This window comes from Polypterus senegalus, chromosome 2 (assembly GCF_016835505.1).
Source record: "Polypterus senegalus isolate Bchr_013 chromosome 2, ASM1683550v1, whole genome shotgun sequence".
NCBI lineage: Eukaryota > Metazoa > Chordata > Cladistia > Polypteriformes > Polypteridae > Polypterus > Polypterus senegalus.
In genome coordinates this window covers 159092683-159112167 of record NC_053155.1, presented here as the reverse complement: position 1 = coordinate 159112167, position 19485 = coordinate 159092683, and the positions used below count along the sequence as shown (strand labels likewise).

The window sequence follows — 19485 nt, the reverse complement described above, 5'->3', positions numbered from 1 at the left end:
CGGGTTCACATAAAAGGAGGCGGCCAGGAGAAAGAGAGGCACAGGACTGTGTGGCCTGGACATTGGGGGAATCGGTGCTGGAGGCACTGGGGTTTGTGAGTGCACTGAACTGTAAATATTGTGTACAATAAACGTGTGTTGGGTGGAACTATGTTGTCCGTCTGTGTGTCCGGGCCAGTGTTCACAGTATATTTTGCTGTTTTTCACCTCTGAGAGCTGCTACTGACTACAAACAGACCTCCAATGCAAGTTAATAAAAAACAGCAGGTTGCATGTGTGGGTGGGAAGCTGCTGTCACTGGCTGCTTGTGCATGCGTGGGAAATGCCTGAGCTCACATGGCTTGAGCATGAGCAGAAGAGAACAAGTGCATCAGCACCTCAGTCCTCTCAATGCTTTAAGATGTAACAGGTAAGTGAAATAATGTAAAATGTAGTTTATAACGATTTTCACTGACACAGAGCTGGTTGAAGTCCATTTGTAACCCTAGGAGTGGTGGACTGACATCAACCTTCGTTGTCCATACAAGGTAATCAGTAATAGACTTTCATGCCCAGAGCAGACAGTGGCCTTTCAGTAGCACAAAAAGCAGCCCTTTATGCATAACCACAGACTTTAAGGAGTGTGCACCCCTTGTTGTGAAGAACGTGTGCACTTTTACAAGCAGCACCCACCAGGTAATGTGCCGACTCAGTATCATCAGAGTTCAAAGACCAGGTTGGTGTTCTCCTTGATGTTCAGAATGTGTGCCCCTTAACTTTTATAAATGGCACCACTCAGATGATGGTACCTTATGTGGCTGCCTATGTCACCTATTGGATTGACTGGGTCTGCACTGGCACTATAGTTTACTACAGTGAACAGACGTCCTGGTGACAGTGACAGTCCCCATTTCACGGGCTACTCATCTCATTAAGTTTTTCAGTGTCACAAAAGTCTTGAGGAGAACAAACAAGCACACAAAAACAAACAGTGCTGCCATTTATGTGTTTCTAATTCAAGCACTGTGTGCAGTCATACAGTATGTATTTACTGGTGAAAGTGTTTTTTTTCCCCATGCTCTGATTCCTTTTTTGTTGATGATGAGATGAAGCATGAATAAATGTAGATGGCTTACATGCTACACAATAGACCAGGTTTGGGACTTTAAAAATCTGATTGGATTCTCCTGCTAGCCATAATGGTCAATCGCTGTATTAAAATTTGCCTCTCTCTTGTTTTTCCAAATTATTTGAAATAACTGATAGCTTTGCAAGTATAATTTCATGAAAATTATAATGGCCAGACAAGCTCAAACAAAAATATTTCAATGCTCCCTAAAAGTTTAGAAGAATCAGCATTCTAAGCTTACAGATGGCTTGACATTTATTAAAGAGCTGATTGTGTGGTGATTGGTTACTAGGAGAAAGAAAATGAAGGATAGGATTTGGGGGCTAGTATGTTTGAAAGAGACAGTACTGCTGCAATAAATTATTTCACTGAGGGTCGCACAAGGCATAGCAAGCATCTTGCGGGAGGTAGGAACAATCTCTGGATGGGGCGCCAGCTTGTTGAAACCAATGTGCCATTATGCCCCAATGTTCAATACATACTTTAATTCATTTCATCAAGAAAATATCAAGAACACAATATTTAAATTGTTCAGAGAGCTGTAATCATCAATGTAATGTATTTTGTGTCCTGTCAGCATAAGAGTTTAAGAGGCACGTAGTGATTCACACACATAGAGTACACAGAAGAACACATAGCATTTAATGCAAAGCATTTAATGTGCTACTTTAGTTACAATGGGATTTGAGAAACTAGTAAATTAAATGATTTTAAGATGAAGTTTATGATGTTCTACTTTAATGAAAAAATAAACTACATGATTAAAGTGGAAATTTTTACCTTTTTTCCCCCACTGTGTCCGTGTTTTCTTCTTTTCTCTGTACCCTAATATGATTCTATATGACACTCAAGATGGTGGGCTATGACTCATCTTTTCACTCGATCAACTTCCTTTTGTTGTTTATACCACAAATAGTACATTTTTCCTTGCCTCCACTTGGTACTAGCTGAAATTCTTCTTTTTTCCCTTTGCTTTTGCCATTGTCTTTTCACAGAATGCTGAACTTAAGTGGCTATTTATTTTGATTTGCATACTCAAAGAGGCGTAATTCTTGGAGGAGTCGGGTGGGTTGGCAGGCGCGTGCATTACATTTCACGCTAACCGGGATTTATGTAGTGGAAGAACGTGGAAGTTGGCGTACGCACGGATTTATGCATCCGGATTTTTTTGTGCATACGCACATTTTTGTTTTTGTCTGTATGCCATGTTTTAATGTGAATTCTACACACAGCATTATACATGAGGTCCCAGGTCTCTATGGCTGCTTGAATGTGTAAAGTTAACCCAGCATTGAAATTCAAATAAACTGCTATTCTTCACTAATGTGAGAGTGCACAAATAAAATTAAAACAGTAATTCAAACCAAAAGTGAAAATTAATTATTTTTCAAAAAATGTCAAGTCTATTTGTGACTTCCTGAAATCAAAATGTGATAAACAAATAAATAATTTGTTACCAGTGGGCCTTTTGGCAAACAAAAGTATCATTAGTATTTTTAGCTTAAATCCACCAACTTGGACAAACCAAGTTCTATAATTGGTACATTTAATTAATTTTTTGCAGCTTTTTGGGGGATTTTTTTGGGTATCTTGGCAGAGAAACTGGAGTTTATGTCTGATTTTGACATTTTATTTTAATCTGTATCATCTCCTGAGGAAGACATACACTTTTACTGTCTTTCTGCAACACCACCTTGAATATTGATCAGGGTTACCATTTTGAGATGTTTGTGTCAGCCATTGCCAAGGAAGATTCCTAGAATTCCCTGGTAAAGCACTTCATGTGATGTCTTTGAGGCTACCTTATTAATGGTCATATTAAGATGCCATTTAGGCATCCGTATCTGGATTCTCTAAACCTTTAATAAACATTTCCTTTTATAGTTATTTCTAATGGAACATTTGAACATTTTTTTCATTCAGTTTTTAGCTTGGCAAAAGATTGATTTATCTTTATGGTAACAACCTTGCTTATATTTTTGATCTCATCTCCTGACCCTGTTTTAAAATTTTATCTGTTGTGGCAGAACACCAGGAGGAGCAAGGGGCTGACCTCTACACCCACTGACCTGTGATGTGATGCTCTCCACGACCTCTGATGTCACACCTATATACTACATGGCAAGTGTTAACAAACACTTAAGTCCCAAAATGGAAGTACCAATGGTAAAAAGCAAGATGGCGCAACGGGGTAAGCAAAAAATAACTAACTTAGATAAAAAATTTAAAATAAATAAAATTTTGCATTGAAACAAAAAACAAATATGATCATTTGAATCCTGAGTCTCAAGAACCCCAAAACTGACATATAATTTTTAGAGACCATGGAAGCATTTGAAAAAGTTAAAAATATGAGACAAATAATGACATAGGGCCTTTAAATGGCTCACTAGCAGCCACATCGGTCTTCGGCTTAACACAGAAAGAACAAGGACTGTTAACAAAAACAAAAAAATGGAAAACATAAGGAAAAGTACAACATGATGAATGAAGACAATAATAAAAAAAATCCAATATAACAGGAAAGAAATGAAAACCATGTTTGGCAAACAAAAAAGAGCAATATAGTTCATAAAAAACCAACAGAGTAAAGATTAAGGAGTAAAAAAGTCAATAAATTAAAGCCAAGGAAAGGTGGCAAGTAGTATAAAATAACAATAATTGGTAAATGCATAGTTCCTTTGTAAGTTCCCAGTAACAGTGCAGATCCTGACAACATGGCGAGTTATAGGACACTTCTTAAATCGCTGTTGTATACATTTGCAATCTGTTTAAATTGGATCCAATAAAAATAAATAGGGTGGTTATATATTGAAGATGTTGTATTAATGTAGCAAAGCAAAAGATTAAAAAAATACATATATATTTTAAATAAATAAATACATTAAATAAAAAAATATATCTACCTCAATTATAATTGGATATTTTAGAAGCAGGTTATGGCAGAACATGTGCTTTGTCATGCTTGAAGTATACTTACCCCTTTTATGTAAGAGAACGCTTGCTTGTCTTCTTCCATTTCCATTTTCAACATAACAAGAATAGTTGCCCAAATCTCCATCTTCAACTGAATCAATAAAAAGGGAAATTGAAACCTCCTTTTCACCTAGGTGCTCTCTGAGAAATCTAAAGAGACAAGAAGATGACAAAACAATTTAATTACTTTTTATTTTTTCCTTTTTTGCTTTTTACACTAATTATTTAAGAATTACAATTTCCAGAAACTATCAGTATATTATGATTTCTGTTAAAGAATGTGGCTTTTATTTTATAGCAGACAAGAATATTTTCCAAATACTGTAATTAAACAAAAACTCGTTTAGAGTTCAGATAATAAATATTGGTTTAAGTAATTAAACCATGCTATAATATGGAATACTAACTGCCACCCAAGCTGCCAGGAGCAGGCATTGTAGTTGAGTGACATGGTGGCAGGGACCAAAGGTATGGAAAATTAATTGCCCAAGAAAGACCAAAATTGGGTATTGCAGAGGATCTCCTTATGCCAGTGTGGATAGGTAGAGACTGCATGAGAAGTTATATGCTTTGTTAATGTTTTATTGTGAATTGGCATATATTTCAAAGAGTGAGTGTAATAAACTGGTAGAGAGGATGCAATATTCCACCTGAACACTAAAATGAGAGGGAAGGCGGATCATCAGTTCAAAAGCTTGTTCCCATTTGAACACACACCCCATCTGTTCATGTGAGGATTTTCTAGAAGTGCTTTACAGTATTTTCGTCCAAATAAATGTGTTTGGGACACTGTGAGCATGCGTCAGAAGATCTGATATATAGATTATGCAACATAAGTAAACAGAAATTTTTTTCAACGACATTTTGATATTGTTTGCTGTTTGTTCAGGGTTGGTCCATAAGAACTTTGTTTTATCATTGTTGTCCATACAAATATGAGATTTAAAAAAACATTTTCAACATGGAGTAAGTAACGGATGAAAAATATACATTTTGGGTGGAGTATTTCTTTAAGGGAGTCATCACTTAGATGTTGAATGCAAAGCTGGTCACACTATTGAGCGACACAGGTGGCTGTCTGGTGTGCTGTAATCTGAGAGGTCCAATTTGGGTAAGCTAAGGGGCATGTTTTTCTGATACCGATGAGGAAAAAAAGGTTGTAGACAGGCTTCAACCATCACTGGGTGACCATTCAAGAGGACTGGCACAAGGCCTACACATTTCTAACTGCTAATGGCAAAAGAGGTAGGCATCCCAAACCGCATAGGGCCAAAGAGAGTGAAAGCAGGAAAGTGTAGGGCAGGGGCTCATGGGTTGCAGGTGTTTATATGTATTTACTGGATGTATGTATGTATGTATGTAAGAATATAGGGTATTGAAGAAAGACTACTTCTATTCTGATATATTTTATTAGACAAATTTGTTACTTCAGTATCAAACTAGACTACAAATGTGCTATGCAAATACACACAATGCTTTGCTCAGTCAATTATCTATAATACAGGCTCCTCCCACCTTAATTGTGCGCTGCTGGTTTTATCACATGATCATCTACACATTCATTTCAAGTATACCTCTCTGCAGCCAACAGAATAAGAAGGAGCTGGATATTTGGAGTGGGACTGGACATTACTGACCCACAATCCCAGTCTCAGTTTCTTCCACAGCTGATGCTGCAGAGTTAAGACAATGTTCTCACAGAAGCCTGTTAAATGGGGCAGAACTATCTTTGATGGCTATAGCAAGGTATACTTTTGTTTCCATGTGCTGTGGTTCACTCAGCTTCTCGAGTGGGTAATTCATTTGTCTTTTTATGTTATGCTGGGCATAACAGGTTCAAAACAGATCCTGAAGTAGTTTGTAAAGCCCAAGAACAACCAAAAGCCATTCTTTTGAAAATGCAACTGGAGCTTACATATTTGGGTGTGTTTTGATGCCTAATTTTGCTATTAAATTAATTTTGCCAATTTCCATGTAGTTCAATGCTATTTATACACACATGGAGGTCATGTCGATTTAAATTAATTGTAATTAGGTGTTCATAAGGGATTAGCCCCTTCTTAAAGTGGGGTGAAGTTTGCACAACCTCTCCTGTTAGAACCTCCCCTACTGAATTAAGATGCAATGATTAAAATGTCTGCCCAAGCAGAATATTGCAAAAGATAGAACCTACATTTACTTGTACTTTTGATAGTTAAGTACAGTTAATATCAGGCACTTTAAAACTTCTTCTTTGGTAAGTTTCCTTTGGGTAACTTTTTCTTGTGCCACTTTCTACAAAGGTATTTCTACTTTTACTCAGGTATGTCTGCTGTGTACTTTATACAATGCTGGTGACAGCAACATGAAAGAATTATAACAATCTTAACAAATTTCCTGACCTGAATTTGCAGTGACAATATATAACATGTGTGTTGGGGAACAAAGATTCAGTAGAAGTTGAAAAGATAGTATATAGCATTGAAAAAATTAAAATTTTTAATCATGATTAATCATGAATTGTTTCTTGATTGATCTTTATTAACTACATTTTTAACTAAAGTAGTTCAGTAAGGTCCCGTAGTCCTGTTTAATGCCACTTCTACAGTATCTAACTATGAAGACTTGAAGCATTGATACATGTGTTATATATTGTTGAAATAAATGGACCATGCAATGTAGTCAGTTCTTCTTTAACTTTATTCACACTTCCTTCCTCCACTCTTCCTTTCTTCTTCCACCCCTTTCCTCACAGCGACCTCTATCTCCTGTCTGATTACATCAATATCCCACATATACCCCCTTTTAAAGAAAAAAACAAAAACAAAAAAAAAGAATAATCATTAATAATATTAAAACATTATAAGAGAAAACTGTAATCTCTAATCTTCAACATTATACTAACCAACCAATTAAACTATCCTATTCCTTTATAACTGTTAAGGTAACACGTGTAGCTTCCAAATGCTGTAAATCTTTATCTGACATAGTCCTTTGTCCACATCGGAGCCTGTCACACTCTACTTCTCCGTATATTTGAAAAAGACTGCCCAGGTGTACCAGTAGAAATAGCAGCCGACTGAATTGGACAGGTTGGAACGTATGAATCCTCTGGTTGTGTGTCTGAAGTCAGACTGGATTGTACAGCTGTAGCTGGAGCGAGGTGAACTGCATTCCAGATCTTGCCATCTGACAACAGGTATGTGGCCAGGCCCTTCTGAGCAATTATCTGGTAAGGGCGACTGATTTTGAAGTGATCCTTTTGGACTATGCCTGACTTCCTAATACGCACAAAACTCTCACAAGTGAAAGAAGGTGATTTTGCTCTGCGACGCATATCTGTATATTTTTTCATTTGTTCTTGTTTCTGTTATACATGCTGCGCCACAGTAGTATGTTGCTTCAAAGGCAAAGTTGCAAGCAGGTTTCTAATGTTTAATTTAGTTATCATTGGACGACCATGTAAGAGCTCAGCAGGTGACTTTTGTGTTACTGCATGTGCAGTAGCACGATATGTCTGTAAAAATTCAGTGACAATGACTTCCAAGGCTTTCCTTCAGTATTTGCTGTTTGCAAACAGTCCTTTAATACCCTGTTAAAACGCTCTATCTCACCATTTGCTTGTGGATAGTAAACAAAACTGCGAGTGTGTATGATGTCCCTATCACTAAGAAATGCTTCAAAGTCAGAAGACGTAAACTGAGATCCATTGTCAGTAACAATTTCCAGTGGATTTCCTTCCCTACTGAAAATAGTGCACAAAAATTGTTGGTTTCCGAAGTCACAGCAGATGCAAAAGCAACCTCTGGCCACTTACTGAAGTAGTCAATAAGTGTAATGGCATAGCGATAGCCATATGGTGCAGTTTGAAATGGCCCCACAATATCATTGGCAAGTTTGTTCCAAGCTGAATTTGGGATAGGCACTGGTTGTAATGGAGCTGTATTTGTGTTAGCGGTTTTATCATGCTGTATGCAAGTTGTACATAATTTGATAGTATCTTCCACTTGGGAGTCTATGCCAGGCCACCAATATAAATCCCTGAGTCTCTGTTTCGTTCGTACAATCCCTTGGTGGGTAGAATGTGCCAGCTGAATCATCTTAGACTGTAATTCTGATGGGACAATGACCCGATGAGTGCCACGAATAATAAGTTCATTTTGTACCGCCAACTCTGTCTGAATTCTAAAATATGGAATAACATCAGATTCAAGTCCTTTTGAAGTACAAGGCCATCCTTTAGTAATATAAGTCTTGAGCTTTTGTAGAATAGGGCACGATGCACAAGCACTTTGAAACTGCTCTGCAGTCACTGCAGCAAAGTCAACAGACACCAGTGCAACAAATTCCAAGTCAGGGTCTTGTTCTGATACTGTCTCAGACAGTGGCAAGCGTGATAAACAGTCAGCAGTGATATTTTCATGCCCAGGTTTATACTCAATACTGTAGTTGAATGACATAAGTCGCGCTGACCACCTTGCAATTCTCATGCCTACTCGTCCAAGCTCCTTGATAGTAAGTAGTGTGGTTAATGGACAGTGGTCAGTGCGTAAGGTAAAATGACGTCCCCACAAGTAAGTACACCATTTCTCTGTGGCCCACACGCAAGCAAGAGCCTCTTTTTCAATAGTAGAGTACTGTCTTTCACATTCTGACAATGTACGAGATGCAAAGGCAACAGTTTTCTCAAATCCACCATGATTCTGCGTAAGAACAGCACCAATACCATAATCCGAAGCATCTGTAGTTACAATTGCAGGCAATGAAGGGTCAAAAATTGCAAGCACTGGACTGGTAGCAATAAGTTTCTTAATACAATCATAGCTTTCTTGTGCCACATTTGTCCAAGAAACACTCTCCAGAATTCTAAAGCAGTTCACGAAGGAGTTCTACCACAGTGGCATAATTTGGAATGAACTTAGAATACCAAGCAGTCAACCCAAGAAATGAGCGTAAAGAAGACATATCATGAGGTGGTGGAGCTTCAGTTACTGCTCTTATGTATTCAACATTGGGCTGAAGGCCAGCAGAAGAAATTCTATGGCCTAAAAATGTCAGTTCAGTTTTTCTGAATTGACATTTCTCCGTATTAAGCTGCAGCCCACTGTCATGCAGACAATGAAGTACTGCTTGTAACCTGTGTTCATGAACAGATGGTGAGTCCCCATATACTATAATGTCATCTAAGTAACACTGCACTCCATCCTGCCCTGCTAGTATCAAGGACATCATTCTCTGAAATGCACTTGGAGCTGATGCCAGACCATAAGGTACTCTTTTAAAACGAAAAAGTCCATCATGTGTTATAAATGCAGTAATATCTCTGCTATCCTCATGTAAAGGTACCTGATGGTAAGCATTTCGAAGATCAATGGTGGAGAACATTTTAGCTCCTCGAAGCTGTGTGAACACTTCTTCAATGTGTGGTAAAGGGTGCCTATCTATCACCACAGCTTTGTTTGGCTCACGAAGGTCTACACATAGTCGTATTGCACCTGATTTTTTTTTAATTACTACTAATGGTGACACCCAAGGAGACGAATCAGTTTTCTCTATAATGTCTTCCTGTTCAAGTCTCTTTAGTTCTTTAGAGACAGCCTCACGGACAGAAAATGGTAGACGACGAAGTTTCTGTTGAACAGGTATTACCTCATGTCATAGTTTAACCTTATGTATAAATCTATCAGTCACACCTAATGTATGAGTATTCCTAATATTCATTACTGTCATCTTGTATACAAGGTCATTGGGCATTTTCTTGGATGCAATTTTTCCATTTCTAATTTCTACGTTAAGTGCCATAAAAAGGTCCATGCCTAACAAAGCTGCTCCCAATGGCACAATGTAAAATGTAGCTTGTGTATGGTTTGTATCCCTTGTAATGAAGAGAGTAATACATCCCAGTACTGGAATTGGTTTCTGCATATAAGTCTTTAGTTGCACTTTTGACTGAACAAGTGGTACATTACTAAAATGTTGACGATAGAATACTTCTGGTAGAATTGAAACTGCTGAGCCAGTGTCCACAAGTAAGTTTGCTTGAACTGGTTGAGTGCAGGCAGCTTGAAGGGACACTGTGCACCAGAGACCCTTCCTCCGTTGTGCAACTGTAGTGTCATCAATGCTAAGAACAGTAAGGTCAGGCACAGTAACTTCTTGCACAGCACAAGTGGATGTGGCACCACGACGTACTTTAGCAAAATGACCAAATTTACCGCAATGTCTGCATCTTACTGCTTTTGCTGGATAATTGGGGTTATTAGCCAGGTGCATTCGAGATCCACAGCGATTACAAGTTTTCTGTTGCACCGCAATTGAAGCCTGAGCTGTTGCTGCTGTTTGTTTTACAGATGCACGGGCATTAAAAACAGGTTCCTGCCTCGCTCGTCCCGTACCTTGTGAATTTGTGTGTACAGCATTAACAGATGATTCATTATTAGTAACCATAGCCTTAGCTTCAGCCACTGCACATTCAATTTGCCCAGCAATAGCAATCGCTTTTTGTAATGTAAGGTCCGTCTCTAGCAATAATCGTTCTCGAATGCGAGGCATATTTGTTTTCTCTATCATTTGATCTCTAAGCATGTCATCCGCTAGCACGCCGAAATCACAATTAGCAATGAGCTCGCGCAGTGCGGCAACATATTGCAAAGTTGATTCACCAGGCTTCTGCGCTCTTTGGCGAAATTTACTTTTTTCAGCCACAACGTTCACTTTTGGAATAAAAAAGTCTTTTAGTGCAGCAAGAGCAGCAGCGAATGTATCATCAGCAATAGCAAGAGTATAGAAAATACGCTGAGCTTCAGTCCCTAGGCAATGAATCGTTTACGTTTATCAGATAGTGGCGTGTCAGTAAGAGCTAGCACATAGTTCTCAAACATCCTTAGCCAAGAATTAAACGGTATTGCAGGCTCACCCGGAGTTTCGAGAAACACAGGAGGGGGCGAGAGTCCAAAAGTTGCCATCCTCGTTGCCAATATGTTATAAATTGTTGAAATAAATGGACCATGCAATGTAGTCAGTTCTTTAACTTTATTCACACTTCCTTCCACCCCTTTCCTCACAGTGACCTCTACTTCCTGTCTGATTACATCAATATCCCACAACATGTCACAACTGTTTTATGTAACGGTGATGTGTAAAAGCTGTCAGACCTTGCTGAATGATGTTTCTTAGCCTTGTATCTTCAGGTATATTTACAGGTTTGCAGTCTGATTTGATCCACTTTGCAATAAAAAACAGTAGTTAATCCTTTACATTTTGTTTCATTCAGGTACATAGGTCGAGTTGTACATTCATGAATTGTAGTCTGCTGTAGATTTTGCTGCTTAAGGTTAGAGTTTTGAACAACTGCATCATGCATGCTCGTAAGTGATAATCCAAGGATACTGCACTTCTGTAATATTCACATTTTCCCGTACTAAGTTTACAAGTATAAAAATGTTTGTCTTTTAAACTGTTTGGGAGAGTTACAGATTACAAGCAACCATCATAAATGTCATTTTCCTTAAGCATCATTAACAGATAAGGGGTTCTTAAAGGGGAAAGCCCCCTAAAATGTTGCACCATCTGATCAGAAGTTCACTAATATGACACCGATGTTGTGCAGCAGGTCGTGATCTTAGTTCTTGGTTTCTGATAATAGCCATCATACTGCATGATTTTGTACAATAGTAGAGCTATTAACCGAAGCAAACGTCTGTCTACAGAATTAAATGTTATGTGATAACACTAGGTCAGGGTTTATCAACATTTTTTCTTGGTGTACTAACTCCAGGAGTTAAAATATTTTGAAGTCTTAAATTGTTAAATAATAAACTCTGACCAGACTCAATTATTATAATAATAATAATGCATTTTATTTATAGGGCACTTTACATTAGCAGTAAATCTCAAAGTGCTAAATAAAAAGTTTAAACAAAGGCAAGGCAAGATAAAAACAGAGATACAACAACAATAATTATAGTATTCTTGTTAATAGGCTTTCCTAAATAGAAAAGTCTTTAGCTGTTTTTTAAAACAGCCCAGAGTTTGCTGTGTTCTTATGCTCTCTGGTAGGGCATTCCAGTAGTGGCTGCAAAGGCTCGGTCATGCATTGTATGAAGTTTGGTCACAGGAGGGCGAAGGCGGTAGGTATTTGCAAAACGGAGGTTTCTTATAGTGGATTGTAGTATAAGGAGTTCCTTCAGATATTGCGGAGCATTTCCATGGATACACTGGTGAGTAAACCAACAGAATTTGTATTCGATACGGAGGTGGATAGGGAGCCAATGAAGTGACCGCAGGATTGGTGACATGTGTTCATATTTCCGCACTAAAAGTGATATATACATAAAGTGCTTTTTTAATCAATTATATATTAATGAAAGAACAGTTGTGTGGTTTGATAAGGAATATTTCCAGATTTTTAATTTACAAAAGTTATACAGTTACAGTACATATGAATCTGCCATTGATTAATATTACTAACATTAAAATGAAATGTTAGATATGTGTATTTTATTACTAAAATTGTTAAAATTCATCTTGGTTTTTAAAACTTTTCTAAAATGACTGTACAAAAGACAGTTCACCAATGCTAAAAATTTTATAATGCAAAGAATCTGATAGAGAGAGAGAGAGACAGACATGCCATGCAGCTTGCTCGTGTGATTGGAGGGGGCAAGAAAGACAGCACTCACCTGTGGGCAAGGAACATAATAATGGAGGATAGGGGAGGGGAAGACAGGAATGAAGTCTCACAGTTGGAGTACCATGAAACAGAGTGGTGGTATTGAAGCAACATTATTAGAGCCCTCTAGACATGAAATAACACCCTTTAGTCAAAAGTTTAAACTGTGCTCCATGACAAGCATGAGATGACAGTTCTTTCTCACAATTAAAAGAATGCAAACATATCTTCTCTTCAAAGGAGCGCCGTCAGGAGCAGAGAATGTCAGAGACAGCGCTCGCTAAGACAAGCAAACAATCAAAAAATCAATATGTGCTTTTAAGTATGCAGAAGCACCGCGATAAAGCGGCATTTTGTCTTCTAGACAAACAGCCTCTGTGCAAACAGCCCCTCTGCTCACACCGCCTCCGTCAGGCAGAGAGAGTGAGAGACACATAGAAAAGCAAACAATCAAGCACCGCACGGGAAGCACATCGTATATCATTGAGGAGTTTTATTTAATATGTAATACATGCTCTGATTGGGTAGCTTCTAAGCCATCCGCCAATAGCGTCCCTTGTATGAAATCAACTGGGCAAACAAACTGAGGAAGCATGTACTTTAAATTAAAAGACCCATTGTCCACAGAAAGCCGCGAACCAGTGAAAAATCTGTGATATATATTTAGATGTGCTTACATTTAAAATCCGCGATAGAGTGAAGCCGCAAAAGTCGAAGCGCGATATAGCGAGGGATTACTGTATATCAAATCAAAAATCTAAATAAAGTAAAATATATTGTAAGTTATGTTAAAAAAAGTTATTTGTAAAGTTCAGTATGAGAAACCAAGTAGTTCTTTAAATAAAACTCACTGGCTGCTTTAATCCATGAAGTCTGAACAAGGCATGCTGTAAGTAAAACCCATAGCCTACGCACTAAATTTTCCAAATTAATATAATAATGTTTTTGACAGGACAAATATTAACTTTAGCACTTTGGAATTCAGCTCTGCTGTTGTGATACTGGCACCACAAAAAGGAAAAGAGGTGTGGCTTTTCAAAAGTCCCAAAAAACAGGTCAGACTCCTAACTGGTCTGCATCAATAAAAGTCTCCCCTACGCAAGCCTGACTCTAGGCAACTGAAAGGCTTCAGGCCAACCCAGGTAACAAACTAGAGAACAAGCTTTTAGGTTAAAAAAATAACAAAAAGTCTCACATATTTTAAAAAATTCCTCACAAGACAGAGAACCATAAAACTCGGCCTTGTCTAGCAACAAGGCCCATAACAATCTTTATACTAAAATTAAAATGAACTCATAAAATAGCTAAACAAAAGAATGTGCTCAAAACAGCAAAAATAAGTGGGGCAAATATGTAACAATACAATATCCAGAAAGTGAAATCCAGTGACAGAAGCAAAATATAAAAAATGGCAATGCTTTAGCATTGACATAAAGTTGGTCCTGCTTCTTGGGGTTCTATCCACAAAATACATAAAAGATTAATGTCACACATGTAGAAATTACATAAATAAATAGAAAACAATTAACAGAAAATACATACTTATAATACACATAACAAATAATTTCCAAATAACAAAAACAAAACACAAAATAAATATAATACACTGCTATCAACTCATATACTAGACAACAGCCTATTACTTAAATGTATTAAGTTGGTAAATGTAGACTTAATGCTAGGAAATGTGTTTTTTCCACATAATTAAAAGAAAAAATTAAAAGTCATCTTAACTCAGAAAATACAGTATACGATTACCATTAGATTCAATTTGATCTTCAGATTTACTGTCATATACAGTATATAGAGCACTATTTAATTCTTGCATGCATATCATACCAACAACAAATTTCTTCTGCATTCACTGCTGACAACAGACGTTATGCTGTAATGTCCTTAAATGATAAATATTTACAGTGCTTAACACCTCATAAAATGCAGTGTTTTCTAAGGGGTTGACTTTTCTTTTGAATATACAAATTAATAGAATAAATCAGTGGTTTTTCAAGTTCAGTCCAATGTGTCATCCTTTCCTTTAGTTGATCTCATTGTTTAGTCCTCTGGCCAAAAAGATATTTTTAGGAATTTAATAAAGATTCTTAAAGAACAATTTATTGATGTATATAAGGATGCTCTGAGATAGAAACAGCAGGTTAGGAAGGATGTTTACATTGACAGCATTGATTCTCCCTGTTAATATGAGATGGAGGGTAGACCATCTGTTTCACATCCTGATTTTTACCATGCTGTTACCAAAACTGTGTTGAAAAAGATGTTTATATTTACTTATGATGTTTATCCCTAGATATTTAAATTGCTTTGATAGAATGAACAAATAGATGCCCAGTCTAATATAATGTGCTGGAGAGTTTACTGCAAAAGACACGCTTTCATTCAAATCATTTTTGAGTCTGTTGAGGACTAATGGTAAACATATGTGTGGGTTTGATCTATAAAGTACCATATGATCTGCATATAGTGATAATTTTCTGTTGGAGTCCTTTTCTGATAATCCCCTTTATCTCTGATGTATTTCTAAAATGAATAGTCAACAACTATTGGGAAAAGCAACAGTGACAGAAGGCACACTTATCAAATACCACTTTCTAATTTGAAGTACTTTGATTCATGTTGTTAATACAAACTGAAGCTTTTTGGTATAAAGTAATTTTATTCATATGGATATATTTGGGCCAATCCTGAATTTGTGTAATATGGTGAACAGAATAAAATCTCTAAGAAAAGCTTTTTTCTGCATCCAAAGAAAATAAGATCTCTGGTGTGTTAGATATCTTATAAACAGATGCCAGAGGTCTGAGGCTAAATGTCTGCTTTTAATGAATCTGGTTGGTCTCGTGAGAGTACAGAAGGAAGCAGTCTCTCAATCTTTCAAACTAAGACCTTGGAGAGTATCTTAACATCTTTACTGAGATGTGAAATTTGTCTGTATGATACACATTGTAGTACGCAGTCTGAAGCCATTAATATTCACACCATTGAAGGGATGGTGATTTGTTTATTTGCTTGGTGGGGACCCCAGGAATGCACCTAGCCTTGCCCTGACTCACGCAACTTATACAAAGAGACACAAAATAACAGTGAATAAACTAAGAAAGCTAAATATTAAATGAAACAAAAATATAAAATATATATCCCCCACAATGATACTAAGTACCAACACAACAATAAACATTTAACAATTAACACAAATAAAGAAGTCCATAAGTAGTCCAATAGCAGCAGGAGTATGCGTTGAGGAATGAAGAAGCAAAATGACATTCCTGTGAACAGCTTGCTGGAAGAAATGTATAAACAAAACATCCTACCAGGATTCCTGATTTGGTGAGGGATGGTGTGATCAAGGGCCACTTCCTCCGATGACAGCAATAGGAAATTCCACATATTACTCACATGACAGGCATGCACAAGACAGTCCATACATTCATACAGGTGGTGATCCAAGAAAAAGCGATAGTACAAGGCAGATGATAAGACAGATGGGGGAAACACAGACACAAAACTACTTTTTTTTTTTATTATTATTATTGCTTAACCGGCTGTCTTTTAAGATTCCCACCTGCCTCTCTTGTTCCCAGCAGCCCCTGCGTTCTTTTCAGATGTATAATGTATAATCAGGGTAATACCCTCGGGGCAGCTGGGAAATTGAGTCCTTTAACACTTGAATCCGTGAAGCCTATGAAAAAACTCGCAATCCCGGGCCACTTTAAATTTCTTTACACCATTCGAATACCAACCCCCCCCACCGCCAGACCTCAACTTGTACAAAACGTTCTCCCAGCTCAAGACTGTTGATCTGGGTGTGAGGTGCCTGGAGTTGTATAGGGTAAATAATATATCGTTATTTGGAACACATGCATTTCAAGTGTGTTCAATGATCTGGGTAAATGTAGGATGACAGAAATGTTGAACACATACAAAAAATAGAAACTTTTTTCATGTTATAGTACTAATAACAAAATTTTGACATGAAGTGTATAATGTGTCAAGACTGAAGTCCAAACATCAAATAAACACTTTCACAAAAAGTACTAAAGTATTACAGAACAAGTGTGCTTTTTTTCAAGAGTACAACCGAAGAAAAAGAAATTGGGTTAGGGTACAACACTGACATGACTGGTTGGGTGGTGCAGCAGTAACAACTACTGACTCATAATAAAAGAGTTTGCGGGTTCGATTCTGGGCGCTTCCAAGATTTACCGTTTTGAGTAGTAAGTTGCTCTTACTGTTACTATTGTAGAATAAAAATATACATTTGAGTCTGTAACAGCCTGTGTAAATTTGTGGTAGTTGTAAAGAGTAACTTTTTTGTTTCATTCAGTTTTTTTCTTTCAGTCATGTTCACGCTTCCCCCAATCTGACACTGCTGTTCTCAAATAGATAAATAAAGACATGCTATAATAGAGGTGAACTCAGATTAGGGTTCTACATCAGAGAAAGAGAACAGAAGCCATCCTGCCAGTAAATCTGCCACATGCATGTCCTTCAATGAAACAACAGGGCTTACAGAGCTCAGCAAGGTATTGTGCAAAATTCCATTTGTGATTATGTTTCTTGATGGTCTTTATATAAAAAACATTTATATGTTACTTATAGAAACGCCACATTGAATGTTGTTACCTATATTTATTAACTTATCTTCCTACAGCGTAAAGTCACAAGTAGACTGCAGAGATTCCTGTGTTTATTTGACATAGGCATGCTGACAAAGTACATGTGCAATGCCACTCCTTATTAAGGAAAAGATCAGAGCCTGGTGGTCCGAGGAGATTTCAAAACTTCCCAACAGGAAATGGCATCACTTCTCAAAGGCCCTTCTCAGTGGTGGAATAATTGTACTCGTGTCCTTCAGTGACCATGAGACAAAGGGCACTACTCTTTCCTCTCCTTGACTTAACTGGGAGAGCATGGAACAGAGACTGAGGTCGCTCGAATCAGTGTGGACCTGAAAGGTTAAGGTAGAGTCAGGCTATTCCAGGACTGGTGGTGATGTCAGTGCCTTCTTGAGTTTCTCGAAGGAGTCCTAGCACCCTCATAGGCATCATATAAGGTATTCTTGGTCAGCTCCAGATAGTCCACACAGAATCGGTAGGTCCCATTAGGCTTTTGAATGAGCACAGCAGAAATAGCCCTCGGTGCGGTGGAAGGCTCAATGATCCCATCCACCAACATTTGGTCAACCCACTCCTTGATTATCCATCCCCCTTTACAGGGCTGAAGCTTTATAGCCTCTGTGCCATACAGGGACTGGTTCAACTGCATGGATGTGGTAACACACCATCTTAGTCCGATCCAGATTATCTGTCCACACAGAGTGCCACCTCCTAAACAGTTTATGAACAAACTAAAAATTCCCTTCTCAACTGGGCCGAACTTGTCAGCCACCTGCATGGTCTGGAGCCACTAGTATGCACACTGTCAAAGGGACAGTGATTTGTTTATTTGTTTCATGGGTACCTCAGAAACGCACTCAGGGTGACTAACATCGAGAGACAAAATAACAGCATATAAACTAAGAAAGCTGTATATTAGATGAAACAAAAAAATAGGCAACAAATAAACAGATAACCCACTCTTTCCCCTACGACGATATTAATTACCAACACAATAATAAACATTCAACAATAAACAACAACAAACAAGTCCATAAACAGTTCAAAAGCAGCGGGAACAGGAATTGAGGAATGAAGGAACAAAATGATGATCCTAAGAACACCTTACTGTAAGAAATGTATAAACAGTCCAACCAATATTCCTGTGGTGAAGGGTGGCGTCATCAGGAAGCGTTCTCTGATGGCAATGTATGCAATGACATTGTAGGGCATAATGATTCAAATTCTAAGATAAGAGGAGTGTCATCAGTGAAAATAATAGTGTCTCACTTCCAAGATTTGATAATGAGCAATAAATTATTATAGATTAAGAAATAATCATTTCTTGAGTAGCTGTGATGAACTGGTGAGAAGAAGGAATAATCTCTTGAATTTGGAATTAAGACTCTCCAGGGGGCAAACAGAATGTGATCAATTGCAAACTGTATTATCATCTTTGTGGTGTTAGATGGTGTTGTCACTCTGGTTGAAGATCTAGCCAGATCTGGATTTAAAACACAAATAAGTTCTCCAAAGATTATCATTTTATGATTGACTCATGCTGGGATATTATGCAAATGCATTTTGCATAAATGTATTTTATTAAAATTACTTTAGAATTGAATAAATTACCATTTACAATGACATAACACCATTCAGGTTCAGATATGATGTCTAGTGCTATAAATGGAATTGCCTTATATATTAAAATTCCCACGCTTCTTGTTTTCTTTTACATAACTGGAATGAAAATTTGCCCAAACCAGTTTCTTTACAGTCAAGACTGGTCCTTTGCTTTATTAGTGAGTCGCCTGTAAAAATACTATCTTAGCCTTTTGTTCTCTTTAAATTGTGACTGGGGTCTTTGATATTCCTGCTTTCAAAGTTCATTGGCTGGTCAGAGAAATACTACTTCTGAATGTTTGTCAATATTTTATAACCGCACATGAAAGCAATATGTTATTTCAGAACTCAGCTGTAAAACTGATTTCATATCATTATTCCCAGTCATTATGCCTAAGAAGCATGTCATTAAATTGGCACTTACTCATCAATATTCAGACTTCTGTAACTTGTGAGGAGTCCTTCAAGGTTAGTTGAGACATAATCCAAGACTTTTAAGTAGAGCTGTTCTTTGGCAT

General features: G+C 37.5%; 1 protein-coding gene across 2 annotated transcripts in view; it reads right to left on the bottom strand.

Moving 5' to 3' along the window:
- LOC120523506 (interleukin-1 receptor accessory protein-like 1) overlaps nt 1-19485 on the bottom strand; it is a 1790033-nt gene that overhangs the window by 132845 nt on the left and 1637703 nt on the right. For both annotated transcript variants that reach the window (XM_039744882.1, XM_039744883.1), the window contains exon 8: nt 4089-4234. In XM_039744882.1, the coding sequence (XP_039600816.1) occupies nt 4089-4234 (146 nt within the window). The remainder of the gene's footprint in view (nt 1-4088; nt 4235-19485) is intronic.